Source organism: Thunnus maccoyii, chromosome 5, assembly GCF_910596095.1.
Source record: "Thunnus maccoyii chromosome 5, fThuMac1.1, whole genome shotgun sequence".
Lineage (NCBI taxonomy): Eukaryota > Metazoa > Chordata > Actinopteri > Scombriformes > Scombridae > Thunnus > Thunnus maccoyii.
Window position 1 is genome coordinate 4,236,187 of NC_056537.1, and position 15,184 is coordinate 4,251,370.

At 38.6% G+C, this 15,184-nt stretch overlaps 2 protein-coding genes across 3 annotated transcripts in view; one reads left to right on the plus strand and one right to left on the minus strand.

The window, feature by feature from the left end:
- nup160 (nucleoporin 160) overlaps positions 1–9,755 on the minus strand; it is a 29,825-nt gene extending 20,070 nt beyond the window's left edge. For both annotated transcript variants that reach the window (XM_042411352.1, XM_042411351.1), the window contains exons 1-8: positions 9,619–9,755; positions 8,000–8,108; positions 6,649–6,859; positions 5,166–5,388; positions 4,884–5,074; positions 2,349–2,585; positions 872–969; positions 597–681 (exon numbers count right to left, since the gene is read on the minus strand). In XM_042411352.1, coding sequence (XP_042267286.1) covers positions 597–681; positions 872–969; positions 2,349–2,585; positions 4,884–5,074; positions 5,166–5,388; positions 6,649–6,859; positions 8,000–8,108; positions 9,619–9,709 — 1,245 coding nt within the window. In that variant the 5' untranslated portion in view covers positions 9,710–9,755. The remainder of the gene's footprint in view (positions 1–596; positions 682–871; positions 970–2,348; positions 2,586–4,883; positions 5,075–5,165; positions 5,389–6,648; positions 6,860–7,999; positions 8,109–9,618) is intronic.
- Positions 9,756–13,604: 3,849 nt separating this feature from the next.
- LOC121897073 (sodium channel protein type 4 subunit alpha B-like) overlaps positions 13,605–15,184 on the plus strand; it is a 37,558-nt gene continuing 35,978 nt past the window's right edge. The window contains exon 1 of the mRNA XM_042411350.1: positions 13,605–13,993. Coding sequence (XP_042267284.1) covers positions 13,890–13,993 — 104 coding nt within the window. The 5' untranslated portion in view covers positions 13,605–13,889. The remainder of the gene's footprint in view (positions 13,994–15,184) is intronic.

Consider the following 15,184-nt stretch of genomic DNA (forward strand, 5'->3'; position numbering starts at 1 on the left):
AATCGTCATCTTTTTATCATTTGTAAGGAGAATTAATTTTAATAAAACTACTTAAGATCATCAAGAACTTTGTGCAACAGATGAATTTTGATGTCTGAAGTCAGGCTGCAAATAATTATTTTCCTTATTGATTAATTTCATTCATTGTTTTCTCAAGTTATTGATTAATTGTTTTGGTTTCAGTCCAACAGTCCAAAAACCAAAGATATTTCTTTCTTTATTAGGATCCCCGTTAGCACCAGCACAATAACCACATAAACACAAACCAACCAACTCATCTCATTGAATTAAATATCAAGTACATATAGATGATAAACTAAATTGTCATTAAATGTTCATTCACAGCAGAAAAACAGAAAATATTCACTTTTGAGTAGCTGGAACCAGAGAATTTGGGTATTTTTTCTTAAATAATGACTCAAAACGACTAACTGATTATCAAAATAGTTGCTGATAAATGTTCAACTAATCAATTAATTGTTTCAGTTTTAATCTGAAGTCTGACTCAGTTTCCATCAGTTTGATCTAAACCGCAGTTAAAGTCTGGTTTACTGGTTTGTGGTTGCAGGGTTGTGTTGGTGTGAGACTGGTCTTACCCTGGGGTCCTGGTCCACTCCTATATGGACTTCATCATCAGGTGGAGGCTGAACAAACACCTGGTTCCACTGACCTGCTGTGTTACTGTCAAACAGAGAGCGAGAGCGTTACACACAGACATCCTTCATCACTGAAGACATGTCATGTGACAGCAGGAAACTCACAGGTGCAAACAATGAACGTGAATGAACCGTTCACTTCCTACGATGACGAGTCTAAATGTCTAAATGCTGTTGTGAAAACGGTGCGCGGTGATGTGATGATCGTAACTTACTGTTCAAAGTTGATGTATTTGACGATGGTGGTGTTGGAGTCGTCCACCCAGACGCCCCAGATGTCTGTGGACGTCAGAGTGAAATCAACCAGAGTCTCCTGTTGGCAGAGAGAGATTCATTAACATATTACAGCTGCAACTAACGATTATTTTCATTATCAATTAATGTGACGTTTGTTCTCACTACCTATAGAGTCTATAAAGTGTTAAAAAAATTGTCAATTTCAGTTGTCACAGTTTCTTAGAGCACACACAGATGTCTTCAGTTTTTCTTGTTTTGTCTAATAAACAGTCCAAAACAGAAAGATATTCAATTTTACTGACAAAGAGCAGAAAATGTTCATATTTAAGATGCTGAAACTACTTAATATTTGGTATTTTTTGCTTGAAAATGACTGACATGATTAACCAATTATCAATAATACTTCAATCTAATCAACTAAAAACATATCTATAACAAAGAAATGTCCATACTCTCTTTTAGATAAGATTGTTTTTCCCACCTGTGACGTCCTGTTCACAACAAATCCCGATCACAGTTCTTTATAAAGAGCTCATTTCAATGATCAGAAATGTTTGGTCACTTATGTTTTTGTGTAAAGAATTTAAGGTCAGTCTATGAGTTGTCATCAGATTATTTAAAATCTCAAATATCAATATTTGGATTTAGAAATCCAGCATTTGCTGTGCTATTACTGTTCTGTCAATATTCTGATGATCTTACATCATCGCAGCAGCACTTTCTGACCCAATCATCAAGTTCAATTTGGAGAATCAAAGTGGAAGCAGCTGTTATATCTGGAGTTTCTCCAACCACCATCGTTTTACTTTCATTTAGGAGTCCGGAGCCCAAATGAACAGTGAAACATGTTTTTCTTGCTGTAATCATTCCTTCTGTTCATACTGACCATTAGAAGATCCCTTCATAATGACCTTACAATGTAAGTGATGGAGGACAAAACCCACAGTCCTCCTTCTGTGCAAAAATGTATTTAAAAGTTTATCTGAAGCTAATATGAAGCTTCAGCGTCCAAATGAGTCAAATCAAGTAGATATCTTTCAACATTTCAGTCTTTTTAGTGCTAAAGTCCCTCTTTTTGTTACTATACTTCTACCTGCAGCTCAACAGGGAAACACTGTCCGAGGAAACACAAAGAGGGAATTTGATGCTAAAAAGACTGTAAATGTGTCAGATATCCACTTGATATGACTAACTCAGACTGCTGAAGCCTCATATAAGCTTCACATCTACTTTTAAATGCATTTTTGCACAAAATGACTGTGCGGACACAGAAAGCACATTTGAAGGATCTTTTAATATCCAGTATGAACAGGAGGAATGATTACAGCGAGGAAAACCTCTTTCACTTTTCATATGGACTGCTGTTTTAAGACACACTTGAAAAGTTGTGAACCCGTCCTTTAACAACATCAGTATGATGTAAACATGTCTGATGTAGCTCCACCTGCTGTTTACCTGAGTAGAGAACAGAGAGGAGATGTGGTCGAGGCTGTAGCGGTTGTTGTCGGTGCCGACCAGCTGCAGGACGATGAACTGTCCTCTCTGCGGTACGGCCAGGTAGACGGCCACACACAGGCCAGTGGTGGCGCAGAATGTCAGCCGCAGGCGGTGACCCTGACCAGCCAAACGCCTCACCCCCTTACAGGCCGGCATGTACTCCAACATATCAGCCTCCAGCAAGCACGCCTGCTCCTGCAGGGAGAAATAACAGAGGTTATAAACTGGATTTAATGATGCAGTACATGTTAACTTTGTCACCACATTATATATCTTATCTAGATTATTATTATTATTATTATTATTATTATTATTATTATTATTATTATTACTACTACAGTGATCAACCGATTACATGGATCAAAAATCTTGGGACAGAATCATTCCTATACAAATGCTGTTTAAATAATTTGCTTATAGTAATCAATCAGTCTGCTTACAGTGTTCATTTCATACATGAAAACATATGGAAAAACATTTTAAAACTACAGTAAATAAATTCTTTTTTAAATCTTACTCCCTGATACATGTATGATATGTACTTCGCGGCTGCAGCACCATTATCAAACATGGCGGCGCACCTCTGCAGGGTTGTGCAGAGGTGCGAGGTGTGGGTGTGTTTATTTGTCACTGCCGTGAAACAATCAGAAAATAATGTTTTATTCCTCTTTCTTCCCTTCCTTTATTCACCATTTCTCACTACCACTGCTCGCTCTCCTCATGTACTCTCTAGCTCACTCGACCACTGCTTCTCTCTCTCTCTCTCTCTTCTTTTAAATGACTCGGGAAGCCGTCAAAAAAACCTAAGTTTACTTTTAACTATATCAAAAGAAGAGAAATATATATATAAATAAATATCAAAATATATATAAAATATTCATCCTCTCTTTCTAGCAATGGTTTTTGTCCTCCCTCATGGCAGCGTTACAGCTCTAATCAGTCTGCTGGCTGTAATACACAAATGTCAATTAGATAGTAATCTGCAGAAATAAAGAAAAAAATCTGTTATAATAATCATTCGCTTGATAATTAATTGAGTGATCAATTTGACTGAGACAGGTGTGATCACTGTAGGCAGTTTCTAATGTATTATTATTTGTTTCCTTCTGCTGCAGCTCAAATTGCTGTTAGCTGGAATGAGCTAAAACCATGAAACTTCGCACAATAACTGGAAATACTGTGCGCAATGAATGTGATTCAAAGAAATATGAGCCTAATCAGCCAGATGGTGGGCCCTGTAATTAAGGTCTGAAAATTAAATTTTTGAAAGGCGACGCCCCTCACACAGGAAGTCTGATTGACATGAAATGTGACACACAAGTCCAGCTCAATGTGCGCTACAAAAAAAGCCTCTTGAACCATAAAAATCCATCATGATGGATTTTTTTCTAATTTGCATAAACTGAAAAACAGTAAAATTAATAGAACTTATTGAATTTTGACTATCAACACCAAATTTGAAACACAGCATTGTATATCGCTGCTTCCTTCTGTTAAATGCAAAAGGGTTTGAACCCGCCAATTGCCAATTGCAGCTATGTTTTTTTTTAAATGTTTGTTTTTTCAACCCTAACTGCGCTCTCTTGCAGCAATGCTTCTTATTTTATTGAGCTTTAGGCCCTCAAAGTTATTTCGCTTTTCATTTTGTAAAGGGGCAGGTGCGGTTAGCTCTGTCTCCTCACAACAAGAAGGTTGTAGGTTGGATGAAAATATACTGAGTGGGTGTTAAAGTGTGTGGACGGTGACCTCATGTCTAAGGAACAATCTGGACCCCAAAGGCAAGACTAGTCTGGCTTTAGCTGCATCGTAGTGCACAGAACAACACTGGATAACAACATGGAAAGCTTCAAACTTATAATTGAGTTTTGTTAGGTGGGAATCTTATTGTGGGGCAGCTGCTCTGCAGGTGAGCTGGACTGTAACTGGGCAGAGGAGTGAATAATATATATCTCATTGTGGTAGATAATGTGTATTAAAGAAAAAATATGACAAAATACAAGAAGTCACAACCTGTATATATCTAGTAATTGAATCTGACAATAATCTGAGATTTGCAGCATCTCAGGCCAAAAATCTGCAGCAACAAAAGTGTTTCTTGAGTCAGTTAAACAAGTTTAGAAATAATTATCATGTCAGTGTTAAAGAGAGTTTTAACTTTTAGTTTGATGTGTGTGTTCAGGAATGTTTAAGGATCATAAACTGCAGCACATCATAAATACAGGGAGTAAGCTCATCAGCTGCACAGCTTTATGATGATTTTAGACAATAATCGACATCTTAAATGATCAATCTCGTCCTCTTCACCAGACGTTTGAGTCACAGAAGCAGAACGTCTCAATTCAAGATTAAAACGTTAGTAATTCCTCTGCTGCTCCTGCTGTAATCATGGTGTTAAACTGTTATCTGTGCAGCCTGTAACAGCTACAAATCCTCCTTTTGGATATTAAAGTTAAACCTGATTGATAGATTTTTATATGTAATTAAGCAGCTGACCCTGAAGGACCACATGCGCAGTTTGTGATCTTGGCAGAGGGCGAAGATGAAGGAGTCTTCCTCTAGCTCTCTGACAACCAGACTGAGGGCCAGGTCGGCGGGAGTCTGCTCCCCCCGGATGACGCTGGGCATCCAGCCGGACAGCCTCTGCATCATGGAGCTCCTCTTCAGCTCCACCACCGACACGCTCCCTGCATCACACAAACACAAATGCTGGCTTTAAAAACACACACAGTTACTTATATGTCAAATCTAACAGCGAGTCTTCAAATGTATTTTTACCTTGTGTGTCGTGAGGCGGCAGAGTAACGACCATGATGCCTCCTGCAGGTGAAGCCAGGGCGTAGTGAGCCTCTCCTTTGTGACTGAGCCAGGCTGCTGAGGTGCCCGGACTCCCCGTCTGTCCCACTGGGCTGGGGATGACGGCGCTGTGGGAGGGGTCCTGCAGGCTCAGCTTCCCCACATCAGTGAAGATCGACTGCATGTGCAGCTCCGTCACCAGCTCCTGAAGACACGCAGCCGGAGAAACATTTTAACATTAAATCTAAAATACAAGCAGAGCTGGGCCCAAAAATCTCGATTTTTGGCTTGAAACATCATATTATTTAAGACAGTTGAGCAAGAATAATAAAAGACATGCAACACCAGCAAGAATATCATCATTATGCATAAAAAACAGGTTAACCCAAACAGCTATGACTGTCAGTAGATCATAGGCATCCAGTTTAATAATCCGTTTCAGCACATACAGAGCAGAAAAGTCTGCAGCAGTTTGTGATTCTTTACATCAGCCTGATAGTCTCGTCAACTAACACAAACCGAGAGCACAGATCAGTGTGCAGAGTCGTTTTCAGTCTGTCCTTCTCGTAGATATGACCCTTAAATTCACTGCGAGATGGCCAGAGATAGCTCGCCACCTGTAGTCACCACAGTCCCGTAAACTACAGCAGGTAAACATGTAGCGTAACTAATCACGTCACAGTTTACGGGACTGTCGGGACTCAAAACAGCTAATGTAACAGCTAACATCTACGTTACTTTTTGACTAAAAATGACCCTTTTGTGCATATTTTAATTCGATTTTCCATTTGGACATTTAACACATGTTTTATCCTGAGAAAGCAAAACATTGAATAAATGTGAGATATCCCCTGGTCCTAACTTGGGGCTGGGCGATATGACCAAAATCTCACATCTCGATAGAGGTCATTTCATAGAGATCCTGAGAGTAGCGCGACCATAAATGACAGCAAAGAGCAGCAGAGACTCTCACACACTGAGCTGAAATTAAACAAGTGCACATACATTTGGTAAATCACATAAATAAAGACAGTCTCTACTGCGTTTTCCTGTCATTTGTAGTCGCCGTCTCGCTGCGGGAGGGGCTGAGCTCTCCGCGTATGCAGCACAGCAGAGTAGAGACAGAAAGCAGTGGAGATTTGTTGACAACTAAACTCGTTACTGTAAGTGCAGTAAAAGCTTCACAAGTAAAAAGCCATGAAGAGAGAAATGTATCAATGTAACCCGCGCAGAAGATGGACTCCAAATGACAAAAAATATTGCCGTAAAGAGTGTCATTTGCGTCACAACGATATAAATGAAATGATTTAACATCATATGACAGTTAATCGTCAACCACATGGGATCGGTGACATCATGCATATCCAGACTGAAGTGTTTTTGAGCAATTCCCTTCCTTTAAGATACTTAAGTTACTGTCTGTATATCACAGACGAGTGTAAATCAAACAGTTGGGGTAACTCACGCTGCGATACATGCGTGTGGGGTGAGGAAGCACCAGTCGGTGAACACTCTGGTTGGTGGTGATGAGGATGATGACGTTGTTGAGGGTCTCCTGGATGGTGACTCCTCCGGGCAGCACGGTGCAGTGAGTGAACTTGACTTTGACGGCATTGTTGAGCAGGTTGGTGTCCAGAGACTGCTCCACCAGTTGCACCGTGTCCCCCGAGGTAGACCTACACACAGCGCAAAGGACACACAGGAAGGCTGAGTTTAATTTATGAATGAGTGTTTAACTTCATGATTTGACTACTTTTATTATCAAAGATTAAAATGTAGTACAAGGTGACATCATCTTCAGATGTGTTGTTGTTTTTTCTGGACCAACAGTCCAAACATATTCAGTTTATAATGATATGAAATAAAGAAAAGGCGGGAAACAGAATGGAGACGCCAGAGTACAGCTGCAACTATAACTCGATTCATTGATTAGTTGCAAACTATTAAATTAATTGCCAACTATTTTGATAATCTGTTAATCGTTCCGAGTCCATTTTTAAGAAAAAAAAGTCCACATTCTCTGATTCAAGCTTCTCAAATATGAATATTTTCTGGTTTCTTTAGTCTTATATGACAGTAAACTGAATATCTTTTGGTTGTGGTTTGTTGGTCGGGAAAAAAGACATTTGAAGACGTCACGTTGACCTTTGGGAAACAGTGATCGTCATTTTTCACCATTTTCTGACACGTTATTGATAGAGGTGGGAATCTCTGATGAACTAATGGTACGATACTATCACGATATTCTTCCCACAATAACAATACATCACAACAAAAGGCGATTCTGTGATACACGATACATCATAAAGAAATAATCTAAGATATATCACGACATCTGTAACTGAAGAACAAAGAAAAACTCATTTCAAAGAGCAGGAAATAGTCAGATAACGTACAATATTTATTAAGAGTACATTAGTTTCATAGAGAGAAACGCCACCAAGTATAAATATGAGAACACAGTTAACTGTAGCCTCAGTTTGTGCCTTTCACAGAGCTGCTGGTGGCGTTAGCAAGTCTGATTGGAGACGCAGAGAGGCGACGCAAACCCAAAGATTTAGTAACCCGACAGATTAATTGATAATAAAAAAAATCATTAGTTGCAGCCCTATATCAGGAAAATATAGCTTGAAATATTATATAATATCAACAATTAATCGCTTATCACAACAGTTCCTTTCCTGTCAATGGACTGATTGTTTCAACTTTTGTGGCAAAAAAAAGTTTCTAATTCCACACAGTTCAATGATTCAGCAGCCTGGTGAGAAACGTGTGCATGATGTGAACAGACAACAGTAAAATATCAAGTTACTCACCAGTGAATGAATCTGTTGCTGGTGACAGACAGCAGCTTCCCGCTCTCCTCATAATGAAAGGCTCCAGCACTGTCTGGGAACTTCACCCCACCAGGAAGAGCACTGAGACCTACAGACGAGAGGAACAACACATCTTATGTTTCAGTTTCCCCCAAATACAATCTGATCTCTCTTGTATACATGATTTTTAACCACTTTCTCAAGTTGTGACTGTGTGCTTATTCATATAAGGACGGTAGCCAGAAATGACGCATCTGTTCTCAGTTTATACAACATGTAGAAAAATAACAGCTATTTTAGTATATATTGATGTTTTATTCCAGTATATTTTTATCTTCACGCAAAATAACATGTTAATATTTTGCTTGTGTTTTACAAAAAAAGCAGGACACGTCATTCCCGCTGCCTGCAGCCACACAGTCACAAATAGAAGACTATTTGAGGATTCTGTAATTCCTTCAGTAGGTTTTTGGTTTTTCAAATATGGCCTGGTGTTTATTTTTCAGAGAAACTATGCTCAGTGGTGGAAGAAGCATTCACATCATTTATTTAAGTAAAAGTACCAACACAGCAATGTAAACATACTCCATTAGAAGTAAAAGTCCTGCATGAAAAACCATTAGATTATTAAGAGTGAAGCATCAGTGTTAGAGCAGCATGTTACTGTTGTAGCTGCTGGAGGTGGAGCTAGTTTACACTACTTTATACACAGTTAGCTAGTTTAGTCCAGTGGTTCCCAACCTAGGGGTCGGGCCCCTCCAAAGGGTCAGTAGATAAATCTGAGGGGTCGTGAGATGATTAATGGGAGAGGAAAGAAGAAAAAACAAAGTTCTGATACACAAATCTGTTTTCAGTTTTTGGACTTTTTCTCTAATCTTTGATTTTTGGTGAAATATTGGATCATTTGAACATTTATTGAAATGAAAGCATGTGAGAAGTTTAGAGGGAAAAATCACTATTTCGTGGAGCTGTTAACAACTCATAGACATGTGAAATGTGACCCCGACTACACACTGCTTTTTGTTAGACGTCAAAAGCCAAAAAGGTTGGAAAACACTGATTTCATCTTTAACAATGTGTTGTATTTTAAGTATCTAAAGCTGTCAAAGAAATGTAGTGGAGAAGTAAGTACAACATTTCCCTCTGAAATGTAGTGAAGTGGAAGTATAAAGTAGCATGGAAATACTCAAGTTCCTCAAAATTGCACTTAAGTAAATGTATTTTCCACCACGGTGCATAAGTAATGTGAGCTGTCTTGGTTTTCTGTTTGACAGGTGAGCAAAAAACTCAGTTACCGGCTAACTAGCTGAAGCTAAAGAGAAAACAGGTCGTTTTAACACTGACAGAAGAGGTTGCTAACATGGACTGTTTCACCAACTACACAGGAGGTAACGGCTTTGAATTTAAAGATGTAGGCTACTGGTCACGATGTTCTCCAGACAGAAATAACACCTTTATATATCAGGTTAAGTTACACCGCTAACATTAGCTCACAAGCATGTTAGCGGCGCTAGCTGTTGTTAGCATGTCATAACATTCCACTGTCGTGTTCAGACAAGCAGTTAGAAAAACAAAGGACGCAGATTAGAGAGATGTAAGCGCTCTGTCTGAACGCTTACCGAGGTTTACTGTAACTTCTCGGAACCTGTGTAGAGTTTCCCTCTCAAATCCACAGATCTCTATGAAGCTCCGCTCCAGCACCGCCGCCATCTTCACCTCATGGAACTGTGACGTCAGGGACAGGCCGCGCGCCGGTCGTTCAAACATTTAAAGAGACAGGACACCCCGAAACTGTTCTGTATGGAAGGTTTAAAATGACTATAATTAAAAATTAAGTCAAATACTATACACATTGTTTCCAGACCAATGATTGTACTGTATATGCAACCTTTTTGTGCCTTTTCAACCTTTTGTGCAATATCCGCTGTCTGTATAATAGCTTTCTAAAGGCTGATCCTTTTTTAAAAATATATCTACTTTTCAAAAATATGTATATTTTTTATATTTAATTGATTTTTATATTTTGTTATTATATTTTATTTATTAGATTTTATTATTTCACATGATTGTACTTGTATAACCAGAGTAACAATAAACATCTTAAATCTTGAATCCTTATTTACTGTGACATATTTGCATCAGAATCAGAACCAGGTTTATTTCCAAGCAAGTTTGCACATACAACGAATTTGCTTTGGTGTTGTGATGCATAACAGTCAAAAATATATACAAAATTAAGTAATCCTAAATAATATAAAAAAGAAAGACAGAAATTTACAATAAAAATTTGTATGTATGAATGTAAAATATATTCTCTGTGAGAAGACGCTGCTACAGGTTTAAATTTTAAATTGAAGAGAATGGAATGAAATGTACAAAATGTTGATCAAGAATGTGCAAATGTTCATAGTGTAAACAGTATATGCAGTGTACAATTAATGATAATACAAGTTTCATTAATGTGCCATGTTAGATAAAAACAATCAAAGATGTGAAAATATAAGATTATGATATTTTACATTAATATAACATGTAATGTCCATGGGTGGGATAAAGTCCATGTCAGTGCGGGTCCTGGGCCTTGTTGATGAGGCCGGCTGCAGTCAGGAAGAAACTTTTCTTGTGGCTACATAAAAAACATTAAATGATAATTATTTAGCTTATTGTCTTTATTAACTTAAATAATTGTTTTTTTCATTAGGTGTGTTTCCATCCATCTCGAATTCCATTTTGAATTTGCACATAAAATAATCTGAGTGTAACCACAGAAATGAAAAAAAAAAATTTGAAAAAAATCTTGAAATATTGTAAAACATTTTTATGTATACTATGCAGGATTTGTTGGTTGCCGGTTTTAAACACAACATTCAAAGTTAGCCCTTCCTCCCCGGCTCAACGACACCAAAGCGAGCAAGAGAGAGAGAGAGAGAGAGAGAGAGAGAGCACAGCAGTGGTCGAGCTAACTAGAGAGTGAATGTAATGGGAGTAATGAGAACAAAGCAGTGAATCAGATAAATAAAACATTATTTTCTGATTGTTTCACTGCAGTTATGTTCTAAAGCACAAATAAACATGCCCACACCTCCGCACAACCCTGCGGGAAGGCGCTGATTTGGTGTGACTGCAGCCAAAGTGCACATTTCATCCTGTCTGCTGTGGTCTTTCTGCTCTGCATGTGCGTGTGTGTCTGTGTTTATGTGTGTGTGGAGCTCAGCATTCCCGGATTTGGTGTGAATGCAGCCGAAGCACATGCCTCGTCCTTTCTGCTGTGGCCTCTCTGCTCTGTGCGTGTGCATGTGTGTGTGTGTGTGTGTGTGTGTATATGGAGCTCAGCATTGTCGGATTTGGTGTGAATTCAGCCAAAGCGCATGTTTCATCCTGTGTGGTCTCTCTGCTTTGCGTGTGTGTGTGTGTGTGTACGTGTTTTTCTATCCTTACTGGGACCGTTTCTGGTGTTAACACTGACATCATGGGGACCAAAGACCTATTTCTGAGGTCCTGGTTAAAGTAAGGGTTAGGCTGTACAAAGAAGTGAATGGAGTCAATGCAATGTCCTAACAAGGATAGCTGTGTAAATGTGTGTGTGTGTTACACAGACACAGACAGAGAGCAGAGGAGAAAGATGAAGACAGCAATGTAACCTCACACCCTGCGTGCTGTTATTGGTCGGGGGCTACACACCCACTGCCCAAAGGTTGTCACCCAAAAAAGTCCCAAACACAGCAAATAATAAGAGAATAAGAAAATACAGGCAGAGTCTTGGTAGATACATACACCACTACACATTTCTAGTGGGTCATAAGTGATGATTGAGAGGGATTATTTTTGTTCGAGTCCATACAATGTTCTTTTGTTAGGAAAAACCTGCATAGAATCATCTCGTTGTCTCTTCATCTGCAACGGTTTAATGGTTTAATGATTCTGAGAATTAGCAACTCTTTATCTGGATCAGCCAACTGATCATCTACTGGGAATTCTGTTTTGGATGTAAACCTGCCACGTTAAAATCAAATCACAACACAGAAAACCAAGTGAAGAGGTGTTTAGTGAAGCAGAGAGCAGCGTTGAGCAGCCAATACTAAATCATTAAGAAAGGAGCAGCTGTAAAATGGTGAATCATTTTTTTTAGTGTCACAAACCCAACGAAATGACTCTTCCATTATCAGAATTTGATCTATTATGTCAAATAACATTTGGAGAGTGAGGAGGTGTATAATTAAATTATTGTATCCCATTCATGTGTGCAGGGAACCAACAAGAAGTCCACCAGCTTGGCCAGAAGAAGTCTCTACTGAGCATATTCTATCAGCCCCAAAACACAGAAGCATGAGGAAGTCAGCGGAAACTTGGCAGACTTTTTAGGCATATGCACCACTGAGCATTGATACGAATGAATAGGGTGCATCTGGTATCCAATTCTCCCTAATACATAAATGCTTCCACATTAAAGGTTTCATGTGGGCGTGTCGGCTGGAGAGACTCAAATACTGACTGAATGTACATATTGTTTGTACAGCTTCCTGCAGTGCGATCCACATGTATCCCACATTTACCCCACATGTATCCCACATGTAAACCATATGTAACCCACATTTAGCCTACATTTAGCTCACATTTAGTCCACATTTAGCTCACATTTAGCCCACCTGTATCCCACATGTAGCCCACATTTATCTCAAATTTAACCCACATTTAGCCCACATGTATCCCACATTTACCCCACATGTATCCCACATTTATTCCAAATTTAACCCACATTTAGCCCACATGTATCCCACATTTACCCCACATGTATCCCACATGTAAACCATATGTAACTCACATTTAGCCCACATTTAACTCACATTTACCCCACATTTAAACTACATGTAGCCCACATTTAGCTCACATTTAACCCATATGTATCCCACATTTAGCCCACATTTAGCTCACATTTACCCCACATGTATCCCACATTTATCCCTCATTTAAACTACATGTAGGCCACATTATCCCACATGTTGGCTCAGTATCTGTGGACGGTTCCTGGTCTGAGAATGTGTTTCTGTCATTCTTTCACCCCTTGCTGCTGATTGTTTGTTTGTCCTGTTTAGTTTTTATGGTTCACTTAAACTTACTGTGTTTTGGCTTCATGTTCACTTTGTGTGTGTGTGTGTGTGTGTGTGTGTGTGTGTGTGCGTGTGTGTGTGTGTGTGTGCATGCATAATGAAGATGAATGTTAGAAGTGAGATAAAGGGTTTTTCATCCAGAGACAGAAATCAGACTGAGGGACAAAAGATCTCTTTACTCGCGTGTGTGTGCATTTGTGTGCACATGTGTGTGTGTGTGTGTGTATGTGTGTGTGTGTGTGTGTGTGTGCATGTGTGAAATACAACGCTTTCACAGTTTCCAGGAATACAGACCGTGATGTTCTGGTGAAGAAATTCTGGCTAAACAGGAAGTCTGTTCAGCTGGGAATCTGTGTGTGTGTGTGTGCGTGTGTGTGTGTGTGTGTGTGTGTGTGTGTGTGTGTACTACAATGATGAAACAAGGAATGTTGGCAGCAAAATAGAGAATTCTGTTGATTGAAAACAGAAGAAAAGATTGTGAGGACCAGAAAGTGAGAAGCTGCTTTCGGACAACGTTACAGATGCCCGTTCCCATAACGACAGACATAGAGCAGGGAGGAGCAAACATAACTGACACTGATCTCTAATGTGGTGACCCAACCCTGTATCTGTATAGCTCTTGATGATTAAATTAAACTTTGCAGAGCGTGCAGTGAAGTAAGACAAGAAACACCGGATGACTGCAGACTATAGAGACAGACAGACAGAGACAAACAGGAAGTAGGGAAACAGATGAAACGGGTGTGAACAAGTGGATGCAAAGGACATAGAGACCTGCAGCCATGACGAGCAGAAAAAAATCATTTTTTGAGTTTTGGAGGAGCAAGGAGGAGAGACGAGCGCTTTTGCAGAGAACTGATAAGCTGAAGCTTTCTCCCTCACAGCTGTAAGTCTAACGACCCTTTAACTTCACAAACACACATCCAGCATTTACACACCCGAACAACTTTAATATAAACTACTGCTGCAACTAATTGTTTTCACGATTAATCGATTAATTGTTATGTCAACTAAATGTCAGAAAACTGTGAAAAATGGCCGTTGTAATTTCTTTTAATCCAAGGTGATGTCTTGAAGAGACAAAATACAGAAATGAGCATAAATCATTCTTATTAGATTAGATTAACTTTATTATTACCCCAGAGGGAAATTGGTTGACAGTTTGTGCACAAAATTTAACATACACAAATAAAAACATACACACATAGTCCACATGTGGCATAAATCCTTAGTAATAGTACACAAAACTACACAGCACCAATCAGCAATGCTTATTACACCAAATAATTCCATGTTTTATATGCATGAACAAATATATTTTTGTTTAGTTTTTAAAAATATCAGTGACAGACAGACAAATGTACAGTTTGTTCTCCTACAGAGTCATTACAGATGATGGAGGATTAAGTCCACTGTTAAATATCCACGATTTGTGAGAAATTCTGAGAATAAAAGGCGTAATTTTTCGAGAAAATCTACCTTTTCAATTACAACTTTTCTGTTGTAATTATTATGACTTTCTTCTGCATAATACAAAATACAAAATTTTTACTTGTGTCTGTCTTACAACTTTTTTCTTGAAACATCACATTTTTCTTGAAAGATTAAAACTACAAAACAACTCTTTTCAACTTATTTCTTACATTTTATGAAAAATTATCACTTTTTTCTTGAAGTATCACAACTTTGATGTCTTTAAATGCCTTGTTTTGTTTGATCAAGAGTCCAAAACCCAAAGATATTCAGTTTCCTATCATGTATAAACACATATAAACTTCAAATACTCACATCTGAGAAGGTACAACCAGCAAATGTTTGGTATTTTTTCCTTAAAGAAATGACTAAAATAATTATTTGCTTATCAAAACAGTTGCTTAAGTAGTTTCTGTCGATTGACTAATTGATTAATCATCTAATTGTTGCAGCTCTAATATAGTGAGACATGCTCTGTGTGATTGTTGGACTTCAGTCAATTTATAGGCAGCAGACATTTTGACTCACTACAGCAGTGTGATCAATAACCATGAAAAATGTAAATCAGATCACATGATACACGCTCAGAGCATGTGTGCATTAT